General features: G+C 49.1%; 1 protein-coding gene across 1 annotated transcript in view; it reads right to left on the bottom strand.

The window, feature by feature from the left end:
- Positions 1 to 15769, bottom strand: part of TLL2 (tolloid like 2) — a 135204-nt gene that overhangs the window by 10396 nt on the left and 109039 nt on the right. The window contains exons 11-16 of the mRNA XM_061194834.1: positions 12173 to 12289; positions 11020 to 11165; positions 10374 to 10569; positions 2604 to 2729; positions 1698 to 1858; positions 866 to 1046 (exon numbers count right to left, since the gene is read on the bottom strand). Of these exons, the coding sequence (XP_061050817.1) occupies positions 866 to 1046; positions 1698 to 1858; positions 2604 to 2729; positions 10374 to 10569; positions 11020 to 11165; positions 12173 to 12289 (927 nt within the window). The remainder of the gene's footprint in view (positions 1 to 865; positions 1047 to 1697; positions 1859 to 2603; positions 2730 to 10373; positions 10570 to 11019; positions 11166 to 12172; positions 12290 to 15769) is intronic.

The raw sequence follows: 15769 nt of genomic DNA, 5'->3' as shown, positions 1-15769 counted from the left end.
CTTGGGCCAGGCGGCCCACTGCCAGCCCTGCTCCTCCACTTCCAGCTGTTGTGACCTTGGGGAGCCCTTGATTTCTGTGCCTCAGTTGCCTTACCTGTAAAGTGGAGTCAGTTATGGTGTCCTTACCTCACAGGATTGTTGAGAGGAGGAAACGAATTAGTACAGGGAAAGCACTTAGAACAGCGTCCAGCCCCGAGTCAGTGTTAGTTTTTATTTATTATTATGGATGGACTCAGATGTTAGCTGTTGTTGTCGTTATGGATCTTGTAGCTCAAGCCGGCACAGTATGCAGCCCTCTCCTAAGCCAGCTTCCTTCCCTGTTAACCGAGGACCAACCTCCATCCCCGGCCCTCCCACCAGGATAACTTCAAGGGTCAGGGACATCTCCCTCCTCTCTGTACCCTCTGCCCACTGCGGGGAATGTGTCACTGAACACTTGGTGCTTTAGTTTTGCCCTCTGATTCTATGAGGACAGCTAAGAATCCTTAAAGAGCCCCATAAAAAATAAAGAGATGAAGACCACCCAACACTTCAGTGCTGGAACGAAGGGCTAGAAAGAGGCAAGGAAGGCTCCTCCCCAAGCCCTCTGGGGGAGTACAGCCCTGCCCACACCTCAGTTCCAGACCTCTGGCCTCCAGAGCTGTGAGAGACAACATTTTTTGTTGTTTTGAGCCACCTGGTTTGTGGTCGCTTGTTTTGGTAGCCCTGCAATAACATAGCCACCACGCTGTAAAACCCGGACGGAGGCAGAGACACTGTGAGGGCGGGGGCAGTGGGCAGAGAGGGGCGGGCGGGTGCCCCGGGGCTGAGAGCCCACAAAGCCGTGTTGCCCTCAGCCTGTGGTCTTGCCCCCAAACCCGCACACCTGAGAAGAAGTGGGCCCTGAAGCCGCGTTTGGAGACCGTGTTGTCGGACTTGAACTCTACGCGCATGTTGTTGCTCTGCGAGGTGATGACCTCGGGCGTCTCGGAGCCACAGAACTTGCCATGCAGCCCGGCGTCAGGGGACAGGCCGCTGCGCACCTCCACGAAGTCGTACTTACACACCTGCAAGGGGGAGCCATGGGGAGCCGCCCGGTGCCCTCAAGTCCCCACTGCAGACCCTGGCGCATGGCAGGGCTGCCTTCCTGAGAGCTGCACCCTGCCAGGTGGGCAGTCGAGCTCGGTCAGGCCCAGCGGGAGGGTCCTCTCGACTCTTACTGGGATCCCTCCAGCCCAAGGTACAGACAGGGGGCACGCCTGACTAGCTGTCCAGCTGTAGGGCTCTGCCTGGGCCTCGGCTGGCTGACTTGATCATCCCACGACCACCGCCCAAGGGAGAGAATGGGCTGTTTATGCCACCCTGGTCCCCAGCTGCATCTCACCGCCTCCATTCCTCCCGGCTGGACGCTAAGCCCCAGATTCCTACCCCAGGGGACATACCTGTCCTGACCACCTCGCACCCCCCGCCCCCAAGACCCACCTCCTCCTCTCTTGTCCTGATTCTCCTCGGATTTATCAGTGACGAGAGGACCAAAGCCCTACATCTGCAGAGGGTGTGCAGCTGAAACTGCCTCACCAAACACCCCCCAGATTCCACCCAGCTACAACCCCACGACCCTAGGAGGCCACCTCCCCGCCTGCTGAGCCCCTCGCCAGTTTTCAGCCCTGAGCCACATCCCAACAAGATCCCCAGTCAATTGGAGCGCAGAAACATACATCATTGCCTTCCAGTTCAAACACTTCAAACTGAAGGGAGATACGGTACTGAGCGGGGGCCACCACTTGCCAGACACAGTTTTTGTTTGTAGGATACTCCTTTGGCCACCCAGGACTGGTGATGGTTCCATTCAGCTTGGTAATGAAACCGCCACAGGCCACTGCACGGGGTGGGGGGGGGGAGAAAAAGCAAGTTCATCTGGTTTTATTTCCAAGTGACTGCAATTTCCCCCAAGCAGCAATAAGCCCTGCTCTTCTTTAATAACAACAACAATAACAACAACACAAATAGACCATCTGAACTGATTAATTCAGCCTCCTTTCTTCTCGTCGGTTTCAACTGAGGATTTGGAGGGCTGGAGTGGAGGACAAGTCTTTACTGCTTTTTAAAAAAAGACGATGCGTTTGTGCTTACCTCTCACTCAGTGGCATAGCTGGGGACTTCACATGACTTGGACCAAGGAGATTTAGAAATGTTTGCACCAAGCTATGCAATGTCCCTGGCTTCCATGAACAAGCAGAGTCATGCAGGTGGGCAAGGAAAACACCACCAGCCAGGTAGGAATGGAATGAATGAAATGCGCTATTCGTTGAGTCACACCAAAGTGCTCATACTTATTCTTTGCTTTTATTTGCTACCTTAATAATCATATGAATTTCACACGGTCACAGAAGAAAATGAACCATGGTTCCACCTGCACAGTTGCTGGGGTGGAGTCTGATAAAGTCATCTCACGTTTGTGGCTTCATCGAGCTGTTTTTCCCTCCAGGAAGGAGGCGGATCATCCCCACAGCTGTCCATTGTTACTTCACAGCCAACGAGCTGCCCCATCTTCATCTGCCCCCCTTCTCCTAAGACTTGTCCCCCATCCCCTCTCACTCCAGCTTGGCAGGTCCAACACCAACCTTCACACGCCTTCTTGTCAGAGGCCAGCTCATAGCCAGGATCACACACACACTTGTAGCTGCCCAGAGTGTTCACACAGCGCTGCTCACACCCGCCGTGATCTGGCCAGGAACACTCATCCACCTCTGTTGGGGAGGAAGGTGACCATGGTTAAGTCATCACAAAGCTGCCGGGTCTGTTCCCCATTGCTTCCCACATCCCGGGATTCCCTCTAAGAAAAAGAGCGACTCCTGGTGACCACCTTCCAAGGAGTCCCCTGTCCACATCTCAGAAACCAGCAGCAGCCACAGCAACAAGTGGGATCTTGACAACACACAAGACTAACTTGTTAGCCAGAAGCAGGGCTCCTTTGAGAGGAGACCGGGCCTGGTATAACTTCATTCTTTGCAGGGTTCAGTCAGCAATATTTGTGATCTTAAAAAATCTCAAAGCTTTCATACCAAAGACGATCAATTTCAATGCCGTAAAATTGGGGATCCCCCATAAATGCGGAACGTCTCAGGACATTAAGCAAAGGGTAAGGACAAAGGGACACATTCCTAGATGAAGATGTATAAGTATTCTCCAGGGATAGAACCAGCAGCTGTGGTTTAGCATTTTTATCACTAATCTGAAGAGGGGATCTTCAAGGTTACAGAAAATGCTGGCTCTTAGGTAAGCCGATGCCTCCAGGAGAAACTACAGGGAGAGGCCACAGAGAGACTGAGTTAGCAGGGGAGTTACATGGGATTCAGCACCGACAAGTGTCCAATGATGTGTCTGGGGCAATTAAATAGCAGCAAGCAGGATGCTGTCCAGAGGGAGAACATGGGACTCATTGGAGAATCTCCCCGGACATGTCAGCCCATGCACCACTAAAGAAAGGAAAAACCCAGTCCATTGGGCATCTCCAAGAAGAGTATCAGAAGTAAAAGGAAAAAATCATTGTTTTCTGTTGCCAAGTTGTGGTACATTTATCCCTAAAGAGCATGCAGGTTGTAGCCTAACAGAGCTGCAGAGTCTAATGAAAGGACAACTAGACACAAAGACATCTTCAAACAACAACAAAAGCTCAACCTAGGAAGAAGAAAGGGTTGGAGACTGGGTGGAAGTGTTGGTTCCTAACGCCAGGGAAGGTAAGAACAGAGCAAGGACAGAATTCACGAAATCTTGAGAGACCTCGCATTACACATAAAATAAATGAGGACATTTTCAAGTTGGTAAAGACTTGAAAAGATCCCCAGTCCTGCCACCTCACCAAGGATCCATTTAGTAACATTTCTGGTAGGTGGCTTTTCAGACCCTGCTGGAAAACACCTAGAGATAGGAATCTTACTGTTTTTAAAGGTATTTCTTGTCCTTTGAAATTTGAATTGTTAAAAACTCTGACTCCTTGCAACTTCCAACCCAATGGTCCAGCAGAAAATGCAAACCTTTCAACCACCATATCTCCTTTTTCCAACTCAAACTCCAACTCAAATAAACACATTTCCTTCCAATCTCCCTGATCCATGATGTACAAAATACTCATCAACCTGGTGGCTCGTCACTGGGTGCAGGACAGTTTGTAAATATCCCATCGTTTCATATAGTGAGGAGTAAACTTAGGTGGCTCTAAGAGTGATGTGTTCTTGGGCTCAACAAAAGCTTAAATAAGTTGGTCAGTAGGGGAGACTGGGTTTAGGAGACATGCTCTAGACAAGGGGTTGAAGTTGTCCATAGCTTCAAATAAGTATAAGTATTAAGTTCACTAAAGTAGTAACAATCCTGCAATTATTTACTACTTTACAGTAGGCAAAGTACTTTCTTTGACATTTGCTAAAAAGTATAAAAGGAGGAGAATCAATAACAATGAGGAATAGAAAAAGTCCAGTCTTTAGAGCGAGCCAGACAGACCTGGGCTGGATTCACCAGGGGATCTTCCTTCAATAAACTGGGTGATTTGACCTTTCTGAGCCTTCCTCCACTTTTAAGATGAGAAAAATACCTGCTTTTAGGGTTGTGGTGATTGAAAATGATGCCCGTGAAGTACCCAGCATATAGACACTCAGTACACATTAGCTATTGCTCTAGAAAAGAGCAGGGTTGCTTTTGAAATTCCAGTGGATGGAGAGACACAATGATGGCAGTAGTGAAAAGGATAAGGTTACCTGGCATCCCTGAATCAGGGAAGAGTAGAGTAGGTCTGGGGAGGGGAGAGAGAGACAAGGCAGGAACAGAAAGAAGGAAAAAACGTCAAGGATGGGCCAATGAAGGAAGACTAGACGGGCAGGAAGGCAGCACAGCAGAGTGAAGAAACTGGCGGGAGGGCGGAAAGGAACCATGGAAAGAGCCCATCAACATAGAGCAAGTTAAACAAAGGGCCAAGCTGGGTGGTTGGGGGAGACTGATGCCAGAAGATGCTATGGGCAGGACACACGATTGTCATAGGCAAGAAAAGGAGGACCACTGATAAGTCTCCTGGCACCATCTTAGCCATGTGGAGGGAGAGAGGCTGGTGGATTGGATTTGCACCTAAAGCAAAGGGAGTATATTTCCTCCAAAGACTAGAAGGGTAGGGTGTTTGGCCCAGGAAGATGGGTAAAAGGTGTATGTTTACACCTGAGCTCTCTCCAGAAAGAGCAGTGGGATGTTTGGCCATTTCCACCCATGCTCCAGCTCCGGTGTGTGGTGTGGAAGTGAACCAGGGGCCCTGCTCTCAGGGGGAGCCTGGGTGCCCTCCGCATCACCTCCACACTAGAATGAAGTATCATCTGCTTCAAGCCCACAGGCCCATGCTTGCTCTGGGCTACAGTGGCCAAGGCCAAGCAACCCAGAAAAATCTGGGAGAGCGTGGGGGTGGGAGAAGAAGCTGAATCAGGGATCAGCTTTGCTGAGTCTGGCTTTTTTTGCCTTCTCCAAGTAGTACCCGTGGAAGAAGGAACCATTCTGAGGTTAGATAATGAGATGACTCAGGTAGGATCCCAAACATTGTTTCAGAGAGAGTCAAGGAAAGGGAAGGCAAGGCCCATCCCTAAGCTTTTGAAGTATCTTGAAGGGAGCCAGCCCCCCACATCACAGATCCCGTGGTGGGCCATCAGCACTGGGACTGTGGAGTATGGGGGTCAAGGTGGGAAACCCTCGCATTCTTTATGTGGGGAGTGTGGCACCAAAATGGCCCCGTCGACCCGAAAATGCACTTGCCATCTCCCGAAGTAAGCAGAGATGTGAGGTGCTTTGCCTGCTGCCCGGCCAGCAGGCTCTGAGAGGGACTTCCATCTGGCGCCAGGAGAGGGATGCAGAGGCCAACTGGCACCCTGGACAGAGCCACGTGCCAGCTGGGCCCTGGGCCTCTGCCAACTGGCACCAAGGCAAGAGCTTCTTTGGCTGGTCCAACTCTTCTGCGTGGCCTTTGTAGTTAGTCTTCCACTTTCTTTCACTGGAGAAGTCCTGACACATGCACCGGCCCCTGTGTGCTCACAGGACATCCTACTGACAGCCTTGCTGGAAAAAGGCTGACAAAGAGCTGGCTGTGTCAGGGCTCTAGAACTGGGCTAACCTGTGCTAGATCCCATGTGACTACTGAACACTTGAAATGCAGCTATTCTAAATTCAGATGTGCTATGAGTGTAAAACACACTGGATTTCCAAGACTTAGTGTGGAAAAAAAAAAGCCATAAAATCTCTCATTAATATTGTGTATATTGATTACATATTAAAATGATAGTATTTTTGATATATTGGATTAAATAAAATATAGTATTAAAACTAATTTTGCCTCTTTCTTTCTCTTCTTCTTCTTTTTTTTGTAAGGTGGCTGCTGGAAAGTTTAAAGTTACATTCATGGCTTGCATTTGTGACTTGCCTCCTATTTCTGTTGGACAGCGCTGCTCTGCACTGTGGTCTCTGGCCTCATTCATCCGCGTGGGAACCCTGAAAGGTAGGCAGAGCAGGAAGCAAGAAGCCCAATCCACAAATGAGAATCTGAGCCCTATTCATTCATCCACTGCCCTGTAAGTATTTATTGAGCCCACTGTGGGTCTGGCACTGTGAATACGGCGCAGGACAAAGCAGGTAGGATCAAGTCTCAGAAAGGAAAACTGACCTGCCTGAGAGCAGTGAGCTGGTAAGAAGTGTGTGGGCAGGGCTAGACCCCGAACTGCAGAGGCTAAATCCAGGGCCCTTCTCCCTATACTCCCATGGTAGAAAGGTGACGAAATGTCAGAATCAAATCAGAAATTCAAATCCCTTCACTTTACTTTCCTGTGGCTTTCAGGTCTCTGTAGAGGAAAGAGAGTGAGCTGTGAAGTCCTACACATGCAGGGCCTACTTCTAGCTCGGCCACCTTAGAACTTCAGTTTCCTCAATTTTAAAATGGGGGTAATAATGCCAAGCAAGGGGTTGTTCTGAAGACAAAGTGAGGTAGCTGGTACAGCTTCTGGCATGCTCGATAGATGTCCTTTCTTTCTCCTTTAATAGGTCCCAAAGAGGCTTCCACCAGACCTGACTCCTCTTTTAAGATTCAGGGTCAAGGTCAATGCTGTATAGTTCTTCTTTTCTAAATGTGGCTCTCTACAGTCCTTCTTGACATAAAAAAAGATGTCAAGCTGGGCCTGTGCACTAAGTTAGTATAGATGGGCTTCAATTAACACCTGTACAGGCATCTAAAAAGCTGTTTGCCAACTGACATGTCCTTGAATATCTAGGCTGGGTGCTGACCCCACCCCCATGCTGAGTGAGACCCTCCTCCGATGTCAACACTTCACACAATATCACTGCCCACTGGCTCACAGGTCTCCTTTGTCACCTTGAGCTCTTAAAGACAAGGACCATGTTCTCCTCTGTCCCACAGCCCCGAGACACAGTTTGACGACTGCTGAATAAATGTTAAAGGTAGAAGAGGGAGAAGATGGCATTTTCTAACCACTAAAACAGAGCTAGTTATCATGGTTGCTCAGAGCAGGCCAAGGCTCTAGACTCAGTCCCTTACAAACCGGTTTAGCATCACAGAGAGAAACACCCCTCTCCACTGCACTGACTGGCATCTCCAGTAGGGTTGCCATAAAAAAAGCAGAAGACTCCATTAAAGTTGAATTTCAGATGAACAATTATTTCTTAGTACAGTATGCAATATTTGGGCCGTACATATACTAAAAGATCATTCTTTATCTGAACTTTGAATTTAACTGGGCAAACGGTTTTTAAAAATTTGTTCAATCTGGAAACCCTAATCTCCAGTTTTAGCTGGTCCTCTCAAAAATTGCAATGCTGATGGGCAGCAGAACCAGGAATGAGATGTGGGTGGGCCAGTGCCAACTGGTTACCAGTTCTCTTATTGGAAAGAAGCCCCAACACCTAATTTACGGACCTGGGGGTGGAAGTCAGGGAAGGAGAAAGACAGGAGAATTAGGATAAACAGAATTAGAATAAAACCTCACGATTATTTGTGACGTGGTAAGTAAAATGAGGTCTCCCAAAGTCGTCCATATCGTAGTCCTGGAACCTGGGAATGTTACCTTACCCTTACGTGGCAAAAAGGACTTTGCAGATGTGATTAGATGTGATTTCAGGTTCTTGAAATGGAAGATTATCCTGGATCATCTGGGTGGGCCCACTGTAACCACAAGGGTCCTTACAACTGAAAGTGGGAGGAGGAGAGTCAGGGTCAGAAAAGGAAACGTGATGATGGAGGCAGAGGTCTGGGATGCAGCTCGAGAAGGTCTCAGCTGCCCTTGCTGCTTGAAGACTGAAGGGCACCACCAGCCAAGGAGTGCAGGTGCCTCCCCTACAAGCTGGAAAAGGCAAGGGAATCTGACCTCGAGAACTGTAAGATGATAAGTTTGTGTTGTTTTAAGCTACCACATTTGTGGTCATTTGTTACAGCAGCGGTAAGAAAGTGACACACGGCAACTGCAAGAAGAAGTTGTCACATCATTTTTTTCCAGAGAGAAAAATAACCACTTCAGAGATTCCTTCCTTAGCAAAAAAAATTAATGGGACTAAACATGACACCATGTGTGTTCACTTAATGTTATTTCATTTTCTCCTGACAATAACTCTGCGATAACCTGGTAGTATTGTTTCTACAGGTAGAGAGATTGGGGCTCAGAGAGGTTTTATAACTTGCTGTAGGTGACCCAACCAGTGCGGCCGCTAAGTCAGACGGGGGTCTCCCCAGGCTGAGAGACACCCAGCAGGTGCAGTCTGGGCTAGGGTGAGGCGAGGGCTGTGCATCTCTACTTCTACTAAGGCATCTCTACTAAGGCATCTCTACTAAGGCATCTCTACTAAGGCATCTCTACTAAGACTCCCATGTCCTTCTTCCCACTACAACCACTAGGCGAACTGCATTTGAAATACACTTGATATGGCTTGGTTTTTTGTTTTTTTGTTTGTTTTTGCTTGGGAAAGAATTAAACTTTGTCTCCAATTATTCAGAGCATTAGGATTCTGCTCTGTTTCTGTTTGGGTTTGCTGTCCCCAGATGGCTCAAAGCAGAAAAAAAAAAAAAAAAATCCCACACACTTGTGTGGTACATTTCAGCTTATGAAGTGTCTCCACAGCCATCATTTCATTGGGGCTTCACAGCTGGCTGGGTAAAATGGGCAGATTTCCTTCTTCCTGTTTTACAGAGAGGAAAACAGGGGCTTCAGTAAGGAAAAAGGGATGCTTGCTCAGGGTCACACAGCTTGAAGTGGGTTCTTCTGACACCATCTGCTCACCTAAAGCCTGGGAGAAGGGGATAAAGAGGGGGCAGATGGGGAGACAGAGTAAGGAAGGGACCAGGATTTCTGGGTTAGCACAGCCAGGAGCCCTAGGAGAGAAGGGAGGAAGGGGTCACTGATCGGGGACCACCAGTTGCAGATTGGATATCTCCATTCAGTGGCTGCTGGTGTGCTGGTGGGCGCTCAGTCACAATGCATTGGGGAATAGCCAATATTTCCACTTAGCATGTGGTCTGAGGAATTCCAGGGCTCTGAGAGCAGAGAAGGAAAACCTATCTATTCAAAAGAGTCTTAGGAAGCTTGCTCTGCTGGGGCCAGGAATGCTGGTCTTCCCACACCATTCTGCGTCTGATTTTATCAAGATCTTACAGAGCAGTCAGTCCCTAAGGCGGCACGGAGGTTTGTTTCCTGTGAGCGCCACACCTTCTCAGTCTCCCCCCCGCCCCCTGCCCAGCTCTGCCCACTTGAGGGTAGGCTTGTAGACTGGGAGCTGATGCTTCAGGAGCTGAAGACCTGGGCTGCCTCTCTGGCCCACATCAGGGCATGCAAGGCAATGTTCTAGAAAGAGTTTGAGCTTAGGAGTCAGACTGTGTTTAGATTCTTGATCTGCCACTTAACTGTCTGAGTGACCCTGAGCAGCCCTTCTCAGCCCTGATCAAGCATGATCTAAACCCAACTCAGAGGTTTATTTTGGGAATTAAATGACATAGTGTAAGTCAAGTACCTTGCACCGTTCCTGGCACATAGTAGGTGCTCAATTAATGATAGTGACTACACAAATATGTATTGTTATCAATGCTCAGTTTCACTAAGTTTCATGAAGTTGACTTTGGAAACTTATAAACCTAATTTCCAAGTGCGGCAGCACAACTTTCTGCCACAAAGAAAGAAGCCAAGGCTGAGCCTGTACCCGAGTCAGTCGTGAACTCCGCTGGGGAATCTACGCACAGCTCTGAAACGGCTTGCTGCCTCCTCATTGCAGGAAGCCTTGTTTGGTGCTAAGGTTCCCTATGGGTTTTGTGATTCTTAGGCCGGGGGGCAATACCTCATCCTGTGACTAAAATGGAAACAACTGCTAATTCATACCCTTGAAAAAATTGGCTGCAAAGCCTGCTTTATTGATAGAGCCATCAGACACAAACTTCATCCACATTCTATTGGAGCTGGACTTTACATCCTCTGGCTTCTCATAGCCACAAAATTGGCCAATCAGGGCGCTCTCTTCCGCAGGGCCGTCGCGGATTTCCAGGTAGTCGTATGCACAACTGTCGTGTCTTTCGATCTAAACGGAGAAACGGAGACGACGTGAAAGATAGCAGCTTGGCCTTAAGGTTTTCAATTTAAGAAAGGAACCTAAATATCACTCTTGAACATCTAACTAAGAGACAAAAGGACCCAAACGTGTCCTGGGCTTTTCCAAGCTGTCTCCTACTCGCGCAAGTCAAGGATGAATCAAGCTGCAAAGAGATTAAGTCATGGTAAACAGGGAAGAAAGATTCAACAAAATGCCCTGGGATCCCATTCTAGACTTCTGCTTCAATTATTCCCCCACCCTCTCCAGCAGCCTTCAGCAAGGAGGCAGATGTGATTTCAAAGCCTGCAGAGGCTCTGATACCAGATGTCCTGGCAAAATGCATCATGGACTTGAAATGGCCTCTTAGGTTCCTGTTTTCAACCAAAGAATGGAAACGTATCTTTATAGAGCACAGGGTCTAAGATCAGCAGTACTCACCTCAAAAGCTTGGAAGGTAAGCCCCACGTGAAATCCCTCCGAAACCGTAATCCTCCAGACACATTCCTTGGAAGGTCTGTAGTCATCCGGGTAGTTTGGAGATTGAATCTGACCGGCATCTTTGTTAATGTCTCCCCCACAGGTAGCTTTAGAAAAAGAGCCAGGAGGAAAGGGGGGTCCCTGGTCAGAGCTTACTAAGGAAGTACACCACTAGGTGGCTCCACTTGCCAACATTTTCATTTCCATTCAACCAAGACTGTGCCTCCAGAAAGGCATAATCTCATGCGTTTGCAACTCTGAATTTTTCTCATATGAAGAAAATAACCGTGCAGAGCAGTGGTTCTCTACCTTTGCTGTGCATCAAAATCACCTGGGAGATTTTTCAAACTATGGGAGCCAGGGCCACATCCCAAGAAGTTCTGATCAAGTGTGTCTGGGCGATCACCGGGGGTTTGAGATCCCCCAGTGATTCTGATGCAGAGGGTGGAGCCCTCTGGTATAGAGTGATGTGTACACACGCACACGCACGCTATTTCCTTTATAAAAACAAAACTTTGGCCTCTCCAAAATGACAATTTAAGTCCCTAAGGGGCCTTAATAACTATTTACTGTTTTCCTTTGGGTGGAGGGCGGGCACAGGGGTAACTACCCAGAGAAACCCAATATGTGGAACAAACAGAAGCAGAATTGCCCTGGTGGCAGCTGCCTAGAGCCCAGACCTATTGGTTCCCTCAACTCAACCACCATGGTGGCCTCAGAGGCCCTTCCAAGAAATGTAGCTGGAAATTCCTTGACATTGTCCAAAGTCCTCTTTTCACAAATGAAACTCAGAGAGGTTTGGATTCTTTGCTCAGGCTCACACAGCTATTCAGAGGCTGCTTTCATTTCCACAGTGTTCTATAACCCCCAACACCATCCCCGCTGGAGTGGAATGAGGGTTCAGCAGGGTGGTGACAGGTAGGTGGCGCCTGTCCTGAAGGGAGCCCAGCTAGCCTCGCAGCTTCCATAAGGTGGGAGAAGGGGCCGGTGCTGCCCCACCCTCAGGGCTTGGGCAGCCGTCACACGTGCAAGGGTGGGAAGAGACACCGGCTGCACGTGAAGGACTGAGGCACACCAGGAGCCACGCCGGCGGCTTTTCTCGTCATGAACAAACCTTCATACACCGCGAAGAAGCCCTTGCCCACGATGTTACTGCTGCTTCGGAATTCCACCCAGAGCCGGCTGTCTGTGGAGATGAGCGGCTCCGGGACTTTGTCGCCACAAAACCTACCTGGGAAGCGGAAAAGAACGGTCAGGCTGCTGGCGGACAGCACGGAGGGACTCAGTGCAGGCAGAGAGGGAGCAGTGTTGCTTCAAATGCGGTTCAAGGTAAGCAGTCCTCGCTGGGCAACTCATCCTGTAGCACATACAGGATTAAAAGCTGGGATGGAAGCAGTCACACGCCTGTATGCCTCCTTCAGGAGAGTCTCAGACTCCAATCAATCAAATACCCTGAGTGTGGCCCAGGCACCCCCTCCCTTACCAGCGGGTCTTGTTGAGGTGCTGAGGGGGATGAGGACGTCCCAGCAAGGCCAGTGGTGGGATGGTGGTCTGAGCGAGTGACGAGTGTCCCCACTGGTATTTCTATTACATATACACCCTTCTATTTGGGGGGCATGCCTTATGCCTTCCTTGTCTCAGGGAAGGGTTGCCAGAGGACACATGATGACAAAATCAGTTCTTGGCTTTTGAATTCCACAAGTCTGGCCACAATACCAAAGATTTGGGAAAATACACAATGAATAAGAGCACATTTCCCCTGCCTTGTAGTCTTAGAAAGATTCCTAGGATGGAGGAGCAATCCTCTCCTAGAGGGAGAGAGGATTGGAGAGGGCACCATGGAACCTCTGAAATGACCCTGTGTCCTGGGTGGAGAAGGATGATAGAGACCCCAAGGAGGTTTAAGGAGCTGGGAGAAGCAGAGAGCTGTGCCCCCAGGGCAGTCCCTGGCAGAGCCTGGAGGGGCAACAGGACCCTGGATTCCCCGTGTCCCACCTGGGCTCAGAACAGGAGTGTCTGTGTGTTTTCTTAAGATGTTAGGCCAGGAGACAGGCATGCTGAGCTCTCCAGGGAAAGCAGGACACCATGGCAGCAACAGGACTCCTGGGAGGGGATGGAAGCCACTTTCCCATAGCCCAGAGGGCCTGGGGAGCCATAGCACGTCTCCCATAGAACGTCTTCTAGGGAGATGTGGACTTGGCACCAATCTGAACTGGCCTAGGGCCAAGACACGGAGGAGGCACCGCAGCCACTTAGGTGGACAGAGGACTGGAGACAAGAGGGGGATGAGGACATCCCAGTAATGCCAGTTGGGATGGCAATGTGCCAGACACCATGCCCTGGCACAAAGTGTGCCCCCCACTGGCACCCTGCGGGAAAAACCACAAACTGACTGTAATTAAGTTCCCACTACCTGATGGAAAGGGGCTCATAATTGCTACTGAACTTGTGGTACTGAACATACAAATCAATGTGTATTTCTTAGACACGTGGGTACATCGTGTGAAATTTGGACCCTTTACGGAGGAAAAGGGGGAAGGCCAGGCCTCCCCAGGGCATGGTCATCTGTGGCCATATAATCTCCAACGCCACATAAGGATGGCAGCCAGGGCAAGAACGGGGGTGAGGTGCTCACAACACAGACCAGCCAAGGTCTCTCTGAACGGAAAGCGTCCGTGGCTCCACCAGCGCTGACTGTGTGAGTCACTCAAGAATCCATTTAACATGGGGGGAGGGGGAGTGACGGTTAATGGGTATGGGCTTTCTCTGGGGGATGGTGAAGATGCTCTCAGACTGGGGTGGCTGTACAACCCTGTGAGCACACTGAAACCACTGGCTTACATGCGTTAATGATGAGATGTATTATGGTGCATGAATTTTATCTCCAAAAAATGTTTTAAAGTCCATTTGACAGATATTTAGCGGGTATCCCCTTATGGCCAGCACTGTGTTAGCCACTGGATCAACCCCTTGAAGCTGTAACGCTGCTTTGCCCTTCTGAGAAATGGGGCGGGGGGTGAGACTGGGGGAGTAATAAATGCCACTACAGACATTTCCTAGTGGCCAACTGTGGTCGACATTCTTTGGGGAGACACAGGGGTAGAGGTTGCTAATCTCCTTCCATTTCCTTCTGATTCTGGCTGCCTGTAGCCTTTTGGATTTGGGGAGCTTAATATTAAGGGAGATGAGCTAAAACTGCTGTTGAGAATTGGGCAAGGAAAAATCCATCAGAAGTCTATACACTTCCAATAATGGTTCCTCGGGCATGGCCAATTAGTATCAATTAGTTCTTGGAAAACCACATGTAAGCCTGGGGAAGTACTGCTCACCAGTGAGAAGGCGGAGCCACTGAACAGCGGTGAAGCAACGCCGGTTCACAAGAGGAAATCTTTCTTAGGCAAACCGAGTTTCAAGTCCAAATTTCTCCTTTTAAAACCCCAGCTGTCACAGCCGCTGGGGAAGTTTTCAAAAGAGAGAGGGACTTCCACCACCTTGCTGCCTAAGAAACCACGCACCCCAGGGCCACAGTACCACCCACCTCTGCTCCGTACCCCGGAAGAGATAGGAATTACCGGCTCGGGTGTGCTTTACTGCCTTGGCAGAGCTAGACTTGGTAGAATAAATTACAAATTATGTCTAAGCAACATCTCCCCAAATCACCTTGTAATTCTTAACTAGAACCCTCTACATTGTCCCTGGACTGATGTCTCCAGATTCTCACCTTCACTGTAATGGTTCTGATAAAAGCTCCCTTTTGAATTGAACCAGACTATGCCAGACACTGTCCTACACACTTCACATGGATTTTCTATTTGCCTCCCTACTACCTTCTGAAATAGGTGCTATTATTAATCTCATTTCCGAAAAAACTGAGCTTTGGAGAATTTGAGCTGAGTTACACTCAGTGTGAGTTACGCTCAGGATTGTAAGTGGCAGCAGGATTTGAACCTTGGCAGCCTGAGGTCTTGACCTTCATCATCAGTCTCACGTTCTTCATCATCATCACCGTCACCGCCACCACCATCCAAAGGAACTCCTCTGTTTGAGGTGCAGTTCTGAACACTGCACCTTTTTTGGATCAGTAGACAACAAATCTGCTGTCTGGAATATAATCACCATCCCCATTTCCCAATTTGGAAACAGACACATAGGAATGAAGATCAAAGACTCAAACCATAAAGCAAGCTTGTGGCAATACCAGGCTGGCCAGTTTGATTCATGCCATCGGTTCTGCTCATTTGGGGGGCTGCCCCTGCCCAGAGAGCCCTCAGTAGTGGAGCCACGCGACACTGATTGGCCAGACTGGCCTTTCTGAACTTCCCTCCCCACTTCAGGGAAGGGGGAAGAAAAGCTTTTGTGTGCGTTGTGGTGGGACAGAATGCCCGAGGACGGTTCTGCCTACAAAAGTGCATTGTTAGAGTAACTCCTCTAGCAGAAATAAGGGAGGGGAATCCAATTAACAGGCCAGTGTTTCCGATTACTGGATGAGTTCTGTATGCAGCCACCTTCCTCCCCTCTTCAGGTGCAATCTCCTCAGTGACCCCAGAAACTGAAAAAAACAATCTGCTATCTTTAGGCAGCCGTGAAATGTTCTCAATCTACTTACATTTCCCTTTAATCACTATGTGAAAAGCTGGGCCCCAAACAGCCTTCTCCCAAGGAGACTAGCAGGCTGGAGAGAAAATGGACTAGAGAAAAGGTGTCAGATTCC

This window comes from Eubalaena glacialis, chromosome 1, assembly GCF_028564815.1.
Source record: "Eubalaena glacialis isolate mEubGla1 chromosome 1, mEubGla1.1.hap2.+ XY, whole genome shotgun sequence".
Taxonomy (NCBI): domain Eukaryota; kingdom Metazoa; phylum Chordata; class Mammalia; order Artiodactyla; family Balaenidae; genus Eubalaena; species Eubalaena glacialis.
This window is presented reverse-complemented; position numbering and strand designations above follow the sequence as displayed.